Here is a 14,014-nt window from a genome sequence, read left to right on the forward strand (position 1 = left end):
CTCGGGAGGCTGAGGCCGGAGAATGGCGTGAACCCAGGAGGCGGAGCTTGTAGTGAGCTGAGATCCAGCCTGGGCGACAGAGCGAGACTCCGTCTCAAAAAAAAAAAAAAAAAAAAAAAAAAAAAAAGTTCCCGGCCATAGGCTGGGCGCAGTGGCTCAGGCCTGTAATCTCAGCACTTTGAGAGGCCGAAGAGGGTGGATCACCTGAGGTCAGGAGTTCGAGACCAGCCTGGCCAACATGGTGAAACCCCGTCTCTACTAAAAATACAAAAATTAGCCGGGCGTGGTGGTGCGTGCCTGTAATCCCAGCTACTCGGGAGGCTGAGGCAGGAGAATCGCTTGAACCCGGGAGTCGGAGGTTGCAGTGAGCCGAGATCGCGCCACTGCAATCCAGCCTGGGCGACAGAGTGAGACTCCGCCTCAAAAAAAAAAAAAAAGTTCCCGGCCGGGCTCGGCCTTGTAGTCAGCCGGCTCCAGCCTAAGCCCAAGTCCCAGGCAGCCACGGACTCCTCCCATCGCCACGAACTACAAGTCCCGCCATCCCTCGCGCGCGCCCTCTCGCCACTCCCGCGTTCCTACCGGCGCCGCTGGGTAGGTCGGCCAAGAGTGCCTCCCATTGGTTTCTCCGCCCTGTCAATCACCTGGGAGTATTGAGGGGCGGGGCGGAGGTGGAGATCCGGATCCGGAGCGGCTGAAAGGCGGAAGTGGAGGCCGGAGCCTGGGACACCGCCGGGGGGGAGAGAAGCAGAGCCCGTCCGAGCCCCGGCCCCAAGTAACGCCGCCGCCCCGGAGCCGCCGTGAGTATGCCTGTCCCAGGACCTGGTGTCTCGCCTGCGCTGAAGCATCTCCAGGGCAGCCCTTCCTCCCGCCCAGCCCCAGTTGAGGGGGATACTGACCCCTCCCCCGACCCGTAGCCCCCTCTTGAGGGGTTCCCCAGGCGTCGGGCCGCAGGAGATGGGGAGCTTCTTTCCTTAGCTTACCTACCTTTCGTGAGCCTTAAGGAAACCGCTATGACTGTCCTCTGGCCTGTCCATTCCAGTTGTGGGAGAGAGGTGCCTAAGTTCCGCTCCCCCTGCTCCCAGAATCGGAGGATCTTTGCCAGGTGTGAAGGAACCTGTCCCTCTTTTCTTTTAGAAGTGACGGAGAGTGCTGTCTGTCGCCGTTTTCCTTCCTGCTGGCCCACAAAACCAGTTGTCCCCTCCAGCCCTAGAGGAATATCTCGATTTCCTTTGGGGGAGGGGGTCGTCTGGGTGAGACCGTTCCACACGCACAGAAGTGTGTTGGCGCTCCCGCAACTCCTTACTTCCTCTCTTTCCTCAAGCCGGAGAACCAACCAGGACCTCAGCAGAGTTTAAAGTTTGGGTCACTTACTGGCAATGAGCTGTTTTCTTGCTTTGCCCCTTCTGTCTCCCAGCCCCTGTTCTCTAGTTATGTTGTTCTCTGAGTGTCTCTCTCTTCCTGACTCTGAAGAATTTAGCTGAGGTTTGCTCAATTCTAGCTATAGATCACAGATCAGGGTGGATGTGCCCATTCATTATCTTCTTTCCTCTCCCCCCTTGCTCCAGGCTCAGCTCTGTCCTCCCAGAGCACATGAGTGGTTTCCAAGCCGCCTCAAAGGGACTGCTTCTTTTGGGACTGCTGTCCGTGTGTCTATAGGGAGGAGAATAAGACCCAAAATGAGGAGTCTGGAATTGAAGGGCTATCTCTTTCCCACTCCCAAACACACACACACACCCCACGCTGAGCAACAGGTCCATGGCACGCCAGGGTCTGTCTCCAGTCCCTTCTGGGCTTGGACTTATTATTGAGGACTAAGTCAAGATCACAATGGCAGTTCAGAATTTTTAACTGTAGCCCAAGGAATTCCCATACATGCCAGAAAGTGCAGGTTCCCTCAAGCATATTGACTATGATCCTTGTCTGTTGCTTGGGGCTTTGGTGTGTGAAATAGCTGCTGTCTCAGACCAAGCTTTGTTATGTGGCCAAAGTACAGGCCGGAGACTGTACCTTAATGAGGAGTAACCTGCCTCTGAGGCCATGACCGATCCTTGCTATCTACAGTGAAGGAAGGGACAGAAAGCCATGCAGTTTGTGGGAACTTCTGTAGCACTTCAGTGTTCTGGGCTACCTTTACCACCCAAGTGTTCTGGGGTACCTTTACCACCCTTGCGTGCCACTTAAAAGTGCTGTCTTTTGACCTTGAGGTGTGTTTGAGTGCTTCTGGACAGCAGCTAGTGTCTGATTCCTACATTCTTTTGAGTAGACCTAGGATGTACTTATTTCACTTTTTTGTTTGTTTGTTTTCGAGATGGAGTCTTGCTCTATCCTCCAGGCTGGAGGAGTGCAGTGGCGTGATCCCGGCTCACTGCAACCTCTGCCTCCTGGGTTCAAGTGATTCTCCTGCCTCAGCCTCCCAAGTGTCTGGGATTAACAGGCATCCACCACCACGCCTTACTAATTTTTGTATTTTTAGTAGAGAAGGAGTGTCACCATGTTGGCCAGGCTGGTCTGGAACTCCTGACTTCAGGTGATCCACCCACCTCAGCCTCCCAAAGTGCTGGGATTACAGGTGTGAGTCACTGTGTGCGGCCTGCTTATTTCACTTTTTATTGGACAACAGAAGAAGCTTTCGTTATTAGGGTCAACAGCTGGATCACAAGCTCTGTATCTGTGTGGGTTCCTTTGGGACTCATTGGAGACTTCTTCAGCCAATCTAGTTTCTCTGATCTGGTCAGCCTGGGCATCTGAGCGGCAGGGCCAGAGAGGCCTGACTGCTCACTGGCCATTGGTCTCTGACCAGACTTACGTCTTCAGGAGTAGAACGCAGTTTGTCACTCTTCATGAGTGCTGGGATGAGGCCGACCAGGCTTCTGAGGAGATCTTCTTTCCTTTATCTGGACATGGTCTCCCAGCTCTGACTCTGAAACGAATTTTTTTTTTTTTTTTTTTTTTTTTTAAGACAGAACTTTGTTTGTTGCCCAGACTGGAGTGCAGTGGCGCAGTCTTGGCTCACTGCAGCCTCCACCTCCTGAGATCAAGGGATTCTCCTGCCTCAGCCTCCTAAGTAGCTGGGATTATAGGCATGCGCCACCATGCCCAGCTAATTTTTGTATTTTTAGTAGCAGCAGGGTTTCACCATGTTGGCCACACTGGTCTGGAACTCCTGACCTCAGGTGATCCACCCACCTGAGCCTCCCAAAGTGCTAGGATTACAGGTGTGAGCCACCACACCCGACCTGAAATGACTTTTGAAGGGGAAGCTCTGCCATTTAGAGAGACGAGGAAGGCCTCAGTGCTTTGGGTCATTATGCAGCCACTTCTGGCATCCAGAAATTATAGAGTCCAAGGAGAGGTCTCACTCTGCCTATTAGAAAGCGATGGCTCCATGTGCACCAGAAACCCTTCCTTTCTGATGCTGTTGCTCTCCTGCCCTCTTGCCTCTCACAATTAGTGGACTGTTAAACTGTAGAGGGGCTGTAACACTAATTTTTTAAAAATCATTTTAAAGTTGCAAAGTTATTTTCATACATATTCCTCATAGGTGCCCTGGGAAATACTGGGATTTGTTTCCCCACTTTGTTTTTAATTGTTATTATTACTTTTTTTTTTTTTTTTTTGAGTAAGATAAGGCAAATATGTGTCCCTGCTTTAGAGGGGATGCAGAAGGAACTTAAGTAGTTTGCCTGAGATCATACATTTAGAAAGTGGTAGAGCTAGGGCTTGGATTTGGGGTCAGATGTGGCCTGATCTTCTTTTTTTTTTTTTTTTTTTTTTTTTTTTGAGACGGAGTCTCGCTCTGTCGCCCAGGCTGGAGTGCAGTGGCGCAATCTCGGCTCACTGCAAGCTCCGCCTCCCGGGTTCACACCATTCTCCTGCCTCAGCCTCCCGAGTAGCTGGGACTACAGGCGCCCGCCACTGTGCCCGGCTAATTTTTTCTATTTTTAGTAGAGACGGGGTTTCACCATGGTCTCGATCTCCTGACCTTGTGATCCGCCCACCTCGGCCTCTCAAAGTGCTGGGATTACAGGCGTGAGCCACCGCGCCCGGCCTGTGGCCTGATCTTCTAACAGTGGGCCCTTCTTCCGCCTGGTTTGTTTGTTAAATGAATGAACATGCAGGGTGAGCGCGCCGTGGCACAAGGGCAGACTCTTAACCCTTTAGCCCTCCTCATCACTGGTGTTCCTCTGTTTTCGTTTTCTTCCCCAGCCTCTACCCAACCTCCTGTCTTCTCTCTTGACCCCCTTCTCCTCTGCCTGTGAGGACCAAGACAGTTAGAAGTCCCAAGTCAGGCTGGGCGCGGTGGCTCAAGCCTGTAATCCCAGCACTTTGGGAGGCCGAGACGGGCGGATCATGAGGTCAGGAGATCGAGACCATCCTGGCTAACACCTGAAACCCCGTCTCTACTGAAAAATACAAAAAACTAGCCGGGTGAGGTGGCGGGCGCCTGTAGTCCCAGCTACTCGGGAGGCTGAGGCAGGAGAATGGCGTGAACCCGGGAGGCAGAGCTTGCAGTGAGCTGAGATCCGGCCACTGCACTCCAGCCTGGGCAACAGAGCGAGACTCTGTCTCAAAAAAAAAAAAAAAAAAAGAAAGAAGTCCCAAGTCGGTACTCTTCAGGGCCTGAGAGTTTGCTGACATCTATGTGTCATTAATTTTTTGGGGAACCTGAAAGTCTTAATGGCTAGAAAATGAAAGTCAAAGCGAGTGAACTCAGGGGTCCCACTGGGCAGGGTTAAGAGGGAAGCAGCAGAGCGGGCCTCTGGTTAGTCCTCTTTCCCCTGTGCTGCTGCCTGCTGCTTACAAGTGGGAAGAATGCGGCTTGCCACCAGGAGCTCCTGTCACTAGAATTTACATGGAAACAGAGCAAGATCACACATTTAAATTCAGCCCCACCAAGCAAGTACTTCTCAGACCTTCTACTTTTTTTTTTTTTTTTTGAGGCGGAGTCTCGCTCTGTCGCCAGGCTGGAGTGCAGTGGCGCAATCTTGGCTCACTGCAAGCTCCGCCTCCCAGGTTCATGCCGTTCTCCTGCCTCAGCCTCCCCAGTAGCTGGGACTACAGGTGCCCGCCACCATGCTCGGCTAATTTTTTTGTATTTTTAGTAGAGATGGAGTTTCACCGTGTTAGCCAGGATGGTCTCGATCTCCTGACCTTGTGATCTGCCCACCTCGGCCTCCCGAAGTGCTGGGATTACAGGTGTGAGCCACTGCACCCAGCCAGACCTTCTGCTTCTAGCCCTTGCCCAGTAAACAGGCCATGTGGTCAGGTGGAAGGCACTAGAACTTCAGAGGCAATTGGACCTGAGTTCTAATCCTGATTTCCCCACTTACCAGTTGTGTGACCTTGGGCTTGTTACTTGACCTCACTGAGCCTATGTTTCTTCTGGTAAAATGGCGATGCTAAATACCTTGGAGAATTAGAAACAAAGAAAGGAGCTAGTCGAGTGCTGGCACAGACTAGATCCCTACAAAACAGCAGTTGCCTCTGATTGGTAGGTAAGGGTTTGAAGGTTCTTTTTTTTTTTTTTTTTTTTTTTTTTTTGAGACAGTCTCATTCTGTCGCCCAGGCTCACTGCAACCTCTGCCACCTAGGTTCGAGTGATTCTCCTGCCTCAGCCTCCTGAGTAGCTGGGATTACAGGCACCTGCCATCATGCCCGGCTGATTTTTTTTTTTGTATTCTTGTAGAGATGGGGTTTGACCACGTCGACTGGGCTGGTCTCAAACTCCTGACCTCAGGTGAGGTGATCTGCCTGCCTCGTTGGCCTCCCAAAGTGCTGGGATTAGAAGCATGAGCCACCTTGCCTGGCCAATTTTTTTTTTTTTTTTTTGAGATGGAGTTTCACTCTTGTCTCCCAGGCTGGAGTGCAATGGTGCAATCTTGGCTTACTGCAACATCTACTTCCTGGGCTCCAGCGATTCTCCTGCCTCAGCCTCCTGAGTAGCAGGGATTACAGGCGTGTGCCACCATGCCAGGCTAATTTTGGTATTTTTATTAGAGACAGGGTTTCTCCATGTTGGCCAGGCTGGTCTTGAATTCCTGACCTCAGGTAATTGTGCCTAGCCCTCAACACTGATTCTGATTCAACATGTGTACCAAATGTATGCTGAGGCAGGACACAGCAACTCATGCCTGTAATCCCAGCAGGTCGGGAGGATCACTTGATCCCAGGAGTTCAAGACCAGCCTGGGGGCCAGGGGTGGTGGATCACGCCTGTAATCCTAGCACTTTGGAAGACTGAGGCAGGCAAATCACCTGAAGTCAGGAGTTCGAGACCAACCTGGCCAACATGGTGAAACCCCATTTCTACTAAAAATACCAAAATTAGTCAGGCCTGGTGGCACATGCCTGTAATCCCAGCTACTCAGGAGGCTGAGGCAGGAACCTGGGAGGCACTTGAACATGGGAAGCGGATGTTGCAGTGAGCTGAGACTGCACCACTGCACTCCAGCCTAGGCAACAGACCAAGACTCTACCTCAAAAAAAAAAAAAAAGAAAGAAAGAAAGAAAAAAAGACCAGCCTGGGCAGCATAATGAGACCCCATCTCTAAAACGAAAACAAAATGTTTGCTGGGATGCCTTGTACATTGCTTGATGGTTTCACAAATTGTCTCATTTCGTAGACGTTGAACAGAATTGATGTGAGTTGTATTCCCATTTTACAGAAGAGAATGCTGTGCCACTTCAGTCTTACTCAGTTGTAAGTGTTTTAATATTAAAACAGTCCTGGAACTATTATAGATTGGAATGCAAAGTTTGCATGAATTGAAGCTAACACAGGAAACTTTCATTAATTAATTAATTAATTTATTTATTTTTGAGATAGGACCTCTCTCACCCAGGCTGGAATGCAGTGGTATGATCACGGCTTACTTCGGCCTTGACCTCCTGGTGCCAAGTGATCCTCCCACCTCAGCCTCCTGAATAGCTGGGACTATAGGCATGTACCACCATGCCCGGCTAGTTTTTGTATTTTTAGGAGAGACAGGGTTTTGCCATGTTGCCCAGGCTGGTCTCAGAATTCCTGGGCTCAAGTGATCCTCCTACTTTGGCCTCCCAAAGTGCTGGGATTATACATCAGCCACTGCGTCCAGCCAAAGACAGTATTTTGGTTGTAGCCAGCTGCTTTGGGTTAGACTCCCAGATTCCTGGGAGTTTCCTCTCCCCTGACTTGAGGGAAGGGTACATATGCTGGGGCTGTTTGAGAAGCACTGCTTTAGGTAGAATTTATAAACTGGGATGTGCCAAAATCCAGGTAATCGTGCTTTCAGCAATCTTGGCAGAGGAGAATTGGAATGTTTTTGGAGTCCTCTGCATTAATAGCTTGGTATTATAAGAGATTAGTTTTCCAAGTAAATAGCCCCATCCTCTATGTATAAGAACAGTAATACAAATAAAAGCTAAACTTTTATTTTTGCCATGTGCCAGGCACTCTTCTGAGCCCTAAGTATGTATTAACTCCTCTAATCCTCCGACAACCCCAGGAGGTAGGTTCTGTGTTTAATCCCCATGTTAGAGCTGGGGGCTATGTAGTAATGGCAGAGAAAGGGTGTGCTCTTATCAGTATTCAATACAGCCTCTCCTTGACCCATCTCCGGGCTAAATGCCTACTGTTCACTTTGCCTAGAAGGCTCTTCTCCACCTCACGTGCCTGGAAACTGCGTCTCCCTACTTTTCTCTGGAAGCTCAGTTTGAATGCCACTTCCTCTATGAAGCCTTGCCTTGCCCCAAATGGACTGAGGGCTTGTCTCCTACATGAGCTGTCTTCTCAACTGCTATCTCATTGTTCCTTATCTGCCTCATTCTCTGGTGGGTGAGCCCTTTAGGGGCACAGATCGAGTCCTGTTTGAGTATTTAGGACCTGGCATGGCATTCAGCATAGTAGGCCCCCTACTGAAGTTGTTAAAGGAGAGGGCAGACATTCAAACCTGTCCTTAAAGCAAACACCAAACACCTGCCTACTTCTTTTTTTTTTTTTTTTTGAGGTGGAGTCTTGCCCTCTCGCCCAGGCTGGAGTGGTGCAGTGGTACAAATCTTGCTCACTGTAACCTCCGCCTCCCAGATTCAAGTGATTCTCCTGCTTCAGCCTCCCTAGTAGCTGGGATTACAGGTGTGCACCACCATGCCTGTCTAGTTTTGTATTTTTAGTAGAGATGGGTTTCACCATATCAGTCAGGCTGATCTCAAACTCCTGACCTCATGGTCTGCCCGCTTTGGCCTCCCAAAGTGCTGGGATTATAGGCATGAGCCACTGTGCCCAGCCTCGGCCACTTCTTTTTTTTTTTTTTTTTTTTTTTGAGACAGAGTTTTGCTCTTGTTGCCCAGGCTGGAGTGCAATGGCGCAATCTCAGCTCACTGCAACCTCCGCCTCCCAAGTTAAAGAAATTCTCCTGCCTCAGCCTCCCGAGTAGCTGGGATTACAGGCATGTGACACCACAGCCGGCTAATTTTTTGTATTTTTAGTAGAGATGGGGTTGCTGCATGTTGGTCAGGCTGATCTCAAACTCCTGACCTCAGGTGATCCACCCGCTTCGGCCTCCCAAAGTGCTGGGATTACAGACGTGAGCCACCATGCCCGTCCCTCACTGACTTCTTTTAACACACACTTCCCTTCCTTTCTTCACACACTTTGGATGTCATGAACCTAGGATTCAAACTTAACATCCATCTGATCCCAAAGCTTGAGCCATATCTTTGGTCCATCTCCCAGAACGTTGCTCATAGACAAATGGGAGAGCAAACAGGTCAGTAGAATCAGTGTTACAGCAGAGACGATGGGAAGCAGGTCACAAACTCATTTCCAGAAGTTAAGACTCTCCAAATCTCCATTTCTGGTGAAGGGTTTAATGGGACAATGAGGGCGTGGCCTGACGAGCCACAGTCCTGCTGACTGGCTTCTGCTGTGTGTGTATCTGATGGCAGGACAAAATGACTGTGCTTCTACAGTTGTGTGTGGTGAGGCAGCCCCGACCCCAGACCAGTACTTAGCAAGGATCAGTGGAAGCGAATTTCACTCTGCCTGTAGATGCTATTCTGCATGTCTGCACAAGGCTCGTTCCTGAATGAAGGTGGCTTAAGAAAGTGGTGGCAGCAGCTGTTCAGACCAGTGGTATGAGCAGCCCTCACATGTGTATTCCACAGATGGGGTCTTTAACATTCCCTGGTCTTGTGCCTGCAGTACTTGGATATCCTCTGCTCACCTTGAGGCTGGTCTTTTTTTTTTTTTTTTTTTTGTTTGCTTTTGAGATGGAGTCTCGCTCTGTTGCCAGGCTGGAGTGTGGTGACGCCATCTTGGCTCACTGCAACCTCCGCCTCCTGGGTTCAAGTGATTCTCCTGCCTCAGCCTCCCGAGTAGCTGGGACTACAGGTATGCGCCACCATACCCAGCTAATGTTTATATTTTTAGTAGAGACAGGGTTTCACCATGTTGGCCAGGATGGTCTTGATCTCTTGACCTTGTGGTCCGCCTGCCTTGGCTTCCCAAAGTGCTGGGATTACAGGCGTGAGCCACTGTGCCTGGCCGATTTTTTATTTTTTTGTAGAGATGGGGTCTCCCTATGTTGCCGAGGCTTAATAAACTTAGTCTTTCAGAATAGTTTTAGAAAAGTTATGAAGATAGTACAGGGAGTTTTCTCAATCCCCCACACCTAGTTTTCCCTGTTGTTAACATCTTATGTTAGTACATAGTTTACATTAAAGTCCATCCTTTATTCAGATTTCCTTTGATTTTTACCTGATGTCCTTTTCTGTTCCAGGATCCCATGTTGCCTATATTCATTGTCTCCTTAGGCTCCTCTTGGCCGTGCCAGTTTCTCAGACTTTTCTTGTTTTTGATGACCTTGACAGTTTTGAGGAGTGCTGGGCAAGCATCTAAAGAGATCTTGGCCAGGCACGGTGACTCACGCCTATAATCCCAGCACTGTGGGAGGCTGAGGTGGGTGGATCATTTGAAGTCAGGAGTTCGAGACCAGCCTGGCCAACGTGGTGAAGCCTCATCTCTATTAAAAATACAAAAATTAGCCAGGCGTGGTGGCGCGCACCTGTAGTCTCAGCTACTCAGGAGACTGAGGCACAGGAATCGCTTGAACCGGGAGGTGGAGGTTGCAGTGAGCCAAGATCGTGCCACTGTACTCCAGCTTCGGCTGGAGACAGAACGAGACTCTGTCTCAAGAAAAATAATAAAAAATAAAGAGAATCTCTTCTCATCTGGGATTTGTCTAGTATTTTTCTCTTTTTGACAGAGTCTTGCTCCATCACCCAGGCTGGAGTACAATGGTGCAGTTTTGGCTCAAGCCATTCTCCCACCTCAGCCTCCCAAGTAGCTGGGACTAGAGAAATGCACCACCATGCCTGGCTAATTTTTGTAGAGACAGGTTTCACCATGATGTCCAGGCTGGTCTCAGACTCCTGAGCTCAAGCGATCTCACCTCGGCTTCCCAAAGTGGTGGGATTACATGCCTGAGCTACCGCGCCTGGCTGTGTCCAGTGTTTTTCTCATAATTAGACTGTGCCGAGTTTTGGGAAGGAGGACCAGTGAGGTAAAGTGCTATTTTCATCACGTCGTGCCAAGGGTACCTACAATCCACAAGCCTTTCCATGACCGATGTCAACCATGGTCACTTGACTGAGGTGACGTGCATGAGGCTTCTCTGTAAAGTTCTCCCCGTCCCCTTTCCATGCTGCACCCTTTGGAAGAAAGTCACTATGTGTAGCCCACACCTAAGGAACAGGGACTTGGGTTCATGTTCCCCTTGTTGAGGGCGGAGTAGCTACATGAGTTACTAAATTCATTTTTCTTTTTTCTTTTTTTTTTTTTTTTTTTGAGATGGAGTCTCAGTCTATCACTCAGGCTGGAGTGCAGTGGTGCGATCTTGGCTCACTGCAAGTTCCACCTCTTGGGTTCATGCCGTTCTCCTGCCTCAGCCTCCCAAGTAGCTGGGTCTACATTTGCACACCACCACACCTGGCTTATTTTTTTGTATTTTTGTAGTAGAGACAGGGTTTCACCATGTTTGCCAGGATGGTCTTGAGCTCCTGACCTCATGATCCACCCGTCTTAGCCTCCCAAAGTGCTGGGATGACAGGCGTGAGCGACCGCTCCCAGCTGAATTATTAAATTCTTCTATGCAAGAGACTTGTCTATTTTCCCCCATTTATTTCTATTTATTTATTTATTATTTGGAGATGGAGTTTTGCTCTTGTCGCCCAGGCTGGAGTGCAATGGCGCGATCTTGGCTAACTGCAACTTCTACCTCCTGGGTTCAAGTGATTCTCCTGCCTCCGCCTCCCGAGTAGCTAGAATTACAGGCACATGCCACCACGCCTGGCTAATTTTTGAATTATTAGTAGAGATGAGGTTTCACCATGTTGGCCAGGGTGGTCTCGACCTCCAGGCCTCAGGTGATCCACCTGCCTTGGCCTCCCAAAGTGCTGGGATTACAGGTGTGAGCCACCGTGCCCAGCCTATTCTCCCCCATTTATTTGTTCAATTATTTAATATTTGTATGGACTCCAGGATATTTATTTTGAACTTCGGTTTCTTTTTTTTTTCTTTCTTTTTTTTTTTTTTTGAGACGGAGTCTTACTATTGACAGGCTGGAGTGCAGTGGCACAATCTCGGCTCACTGCAACCTCCGCCTCCTGGATTCAAGCAATTCTGCCTCAGCCTCCTGAGTAGCTGGGACTACAGGTCATGCCACCGTGCCTGACTAAATTTTGTATTTTCAGTAGAGACGGGGTTTCACCATGTTGGCCAGGATGGTCTCAATCTCTTGACCTCGTGATCCACCTGCCTTGACCTTCCAAAGTGCTGGGATTACAGGGGTGAGCCACTGCACCTGGCCTACACTTTGGTTTATAATCCAGTGATAAGGCCAGGCGCAGTGGCTCATGCTCGTATTCCCAGCGCTTGGGGAGGCCAAGATGGGCCGATCACCTGAGACCTAGAATTTGAGACCAGCCTAGTCAACATGGTGATACCCAATCTCTACTAAAAATACAAAAATTAGCCAGGTATGATGGTACATGCTTGTAATCCTAGCTACTCAGGAGGCTGAGGCAAGAGAATCAGGGAGGTGAAGGTTGCAGTGAGTGGAGATCTACCACTGCACCGCAGTCTGGGTAACAGAGTGAGACTGTCTCAAAAATAAATAAATAAATAAATAATCCAATGTTAGTTTTATTGCCCAAAATGTTTCAGCTTTGCCCATTGGTTGCTCTTTTAGCCTCCTTTGACCTGCCCAGTCATTGTGAGGATTTTTGTTTTTGTTTTTTGATTACTTCTTTACTTTTTGGCACTGCCAGATTTTGGGAGACAGACTCACTGTGTCCCCCAAACTGGAGTGCAGTGGCACAATCTCGGCTCACTGCAGCCTCTGCCTCCCAGATTCATGCAATTCTTGTGCCTCCACCTCCTGAGTAGCTAGGATTACAGGTGCACACTACCACGCCTGGCTACTTTTTGTATTTTTAGTAGAGACGAGGTTTCACCATGTTGGCCAGGCTGGTCTCGAACTCCTGACCTCAAGTGATCTACTTGCCTCGGCCATTACAGGCATGAGCCACTGCGCCGGGCCCCAGGCTTACTTTATGTATTTTGTGCCAGAGTCGTAGATTGAGCTGGCTCTCCAAGACCACTGCCTTTTTAGCAAATGTTTTCTCTCAGGTATATTGACATAGAGTGATGTGGATGCCTTGAGCTATTTCTTCTCTTGATGGTTAGTCATAGTTACTGAAGACTCTGGAGTTGGGAAACATAGAGGTGGACCTGGGAAATCTACCCTGTGAGAATCAACTGTAGTCCTGGGAGTTAATCCCCATAGCTGGCTGTTGTCCTCCTACTCACCCATTCATACTTCTCTTACCCCTGCCTGATGCTATGACTGATCCAAAAAAGGTCAGATTTGGTCTTTCCTTTGGAATTTACTATGGAGTTGGGAAGATGAGGTATGTGTATATAATCATTCTCTATTTCAAATGCTAAGTTCTCCAGCCAAACCCTCCTGGACTCTGGGTCTCGTAAGAGATTCCACATGGTCCAGGCCAGTCAGTGTCTTTTGCTGCCCTCCCAAAATGGACTGCCCCCTTGGGAGGGTTTGTGGCTATTGGCTGGCTCAGGGTAGGCTGTCACTTTGTGCCGTGATCCTGAATCATTGAATAGCTGAAATCCTTCCGTTGTACTGTCGTCTCTCTGAAAATGTGTAACTTGAGCCCTGCTGGAAACACTAACTTGGAATCTTAACAGGAGTTGGTTTACAAGCCTCTTGCCTTCTATTCATAACTCCATGTGTGTCCCCTTCAGGTGGCTGTTAGAGGCATCCCAGGCATGGAGGAGGGCGTGGGTGGCCTCCCTAACCCTGGCTGCTCTCCTAGACATCAAATTGCTCTCTGAGCTGCTCAGACAGCATGGTGATTAATGACGCCAGTTTCCAAACCTCTAGTGTTTGCAGCCTGGTTTTTAAAAGGAACTCTGCTTTCTTTGTCAGCTGCTCTATTCCTGTCCCCTCCCCCTCTCCACAACTGAACTGCTTCTTCCCTTTCCTGAAAGAGGCTTTGAGATGGAAGGAAGGGCATTTGGGCTTTAAGATGCTTTGTGCGTTGGGCGCGGTGGCTCATGCCTGTAATCCCAGTACTTTGGGAGGCCAAGGCGGGGGGATTGCTTGAGCGCAGGAGTTTGAGATCAGCCTGGGCAACATGATGAAACCCCATCTCTACCAAAAGAAACCCAAGATGCTTTGTGTTATAGGACTTTTTTTTTTTTTTTTTTTTTTTTAAAGAGGTTATGGTTTGCCTGGTTGGGGCCTTCACCCCTTGCAGATTTATTGGATAGTGATGGTTTCTCCCCTCCATTTTTGTGGTTTTGGGAGCGAGTCTCCAGAGGATGCAAGATTGGGGTTGTTGGCAGGACACTGAGTATCTTCTAGGAAACTGGGGAAAGATGTCCTCTTCAGCATTCTCTGCAAATGAGAGGTGCTGAAGAATGGAGTCCCGGGAAACTGGAGGTAAGAGGAAAGAGT

At 49.3% G+C, this 14,014-nt stretch overlaps 1 protein-coding gene across 2 annotated transcripts in view; it reads left to right on the forward strand.

Moving 5' to 3' along the window:
• The first annotated feature begins 669 nt into the window (after positions 1-669).
• The window catches only part of RAB5C (RAB5C, member RAS oncogene family), a 29,656-nt gene continuing 16,311 nt past the window's right edge, over positions 670-14,014 (forward strand). The window contains exon 1 of one of the 2 annotated variants that reach the window (XM_008012661.3): positions 670-797. Coding sequence is in view for 1 of the 2 variants with exons in the window: in XM_008012660.3 (XP_008010851.3) it covers positions 6,671-6,699 (29 nt within the window). In the remaining variant the exon portion in view is untranslated. Of the gene's footprint in view, positions 798-6,627; positions 6,700-14,014 lie in introns of those variants that run through there. The other variant, XM_008012660.3, reaches the window with a different exon arrangement.

This window comes from Chlorocebus sabaeus, chromosome 16 (assembly GCF_047675955.1).
Source record: "Chlorocebus sabaeus isolate Y175 chromosome 16, mChlSab1.0.hap1, whole genome shotgun sequence".
Lineage (NCBI taxonomy): Eukaryota > Metazoa > Chordata > Mammalia > Primates > Cercopithecidae > Chlorocebus > Chlorocebus sabaeus.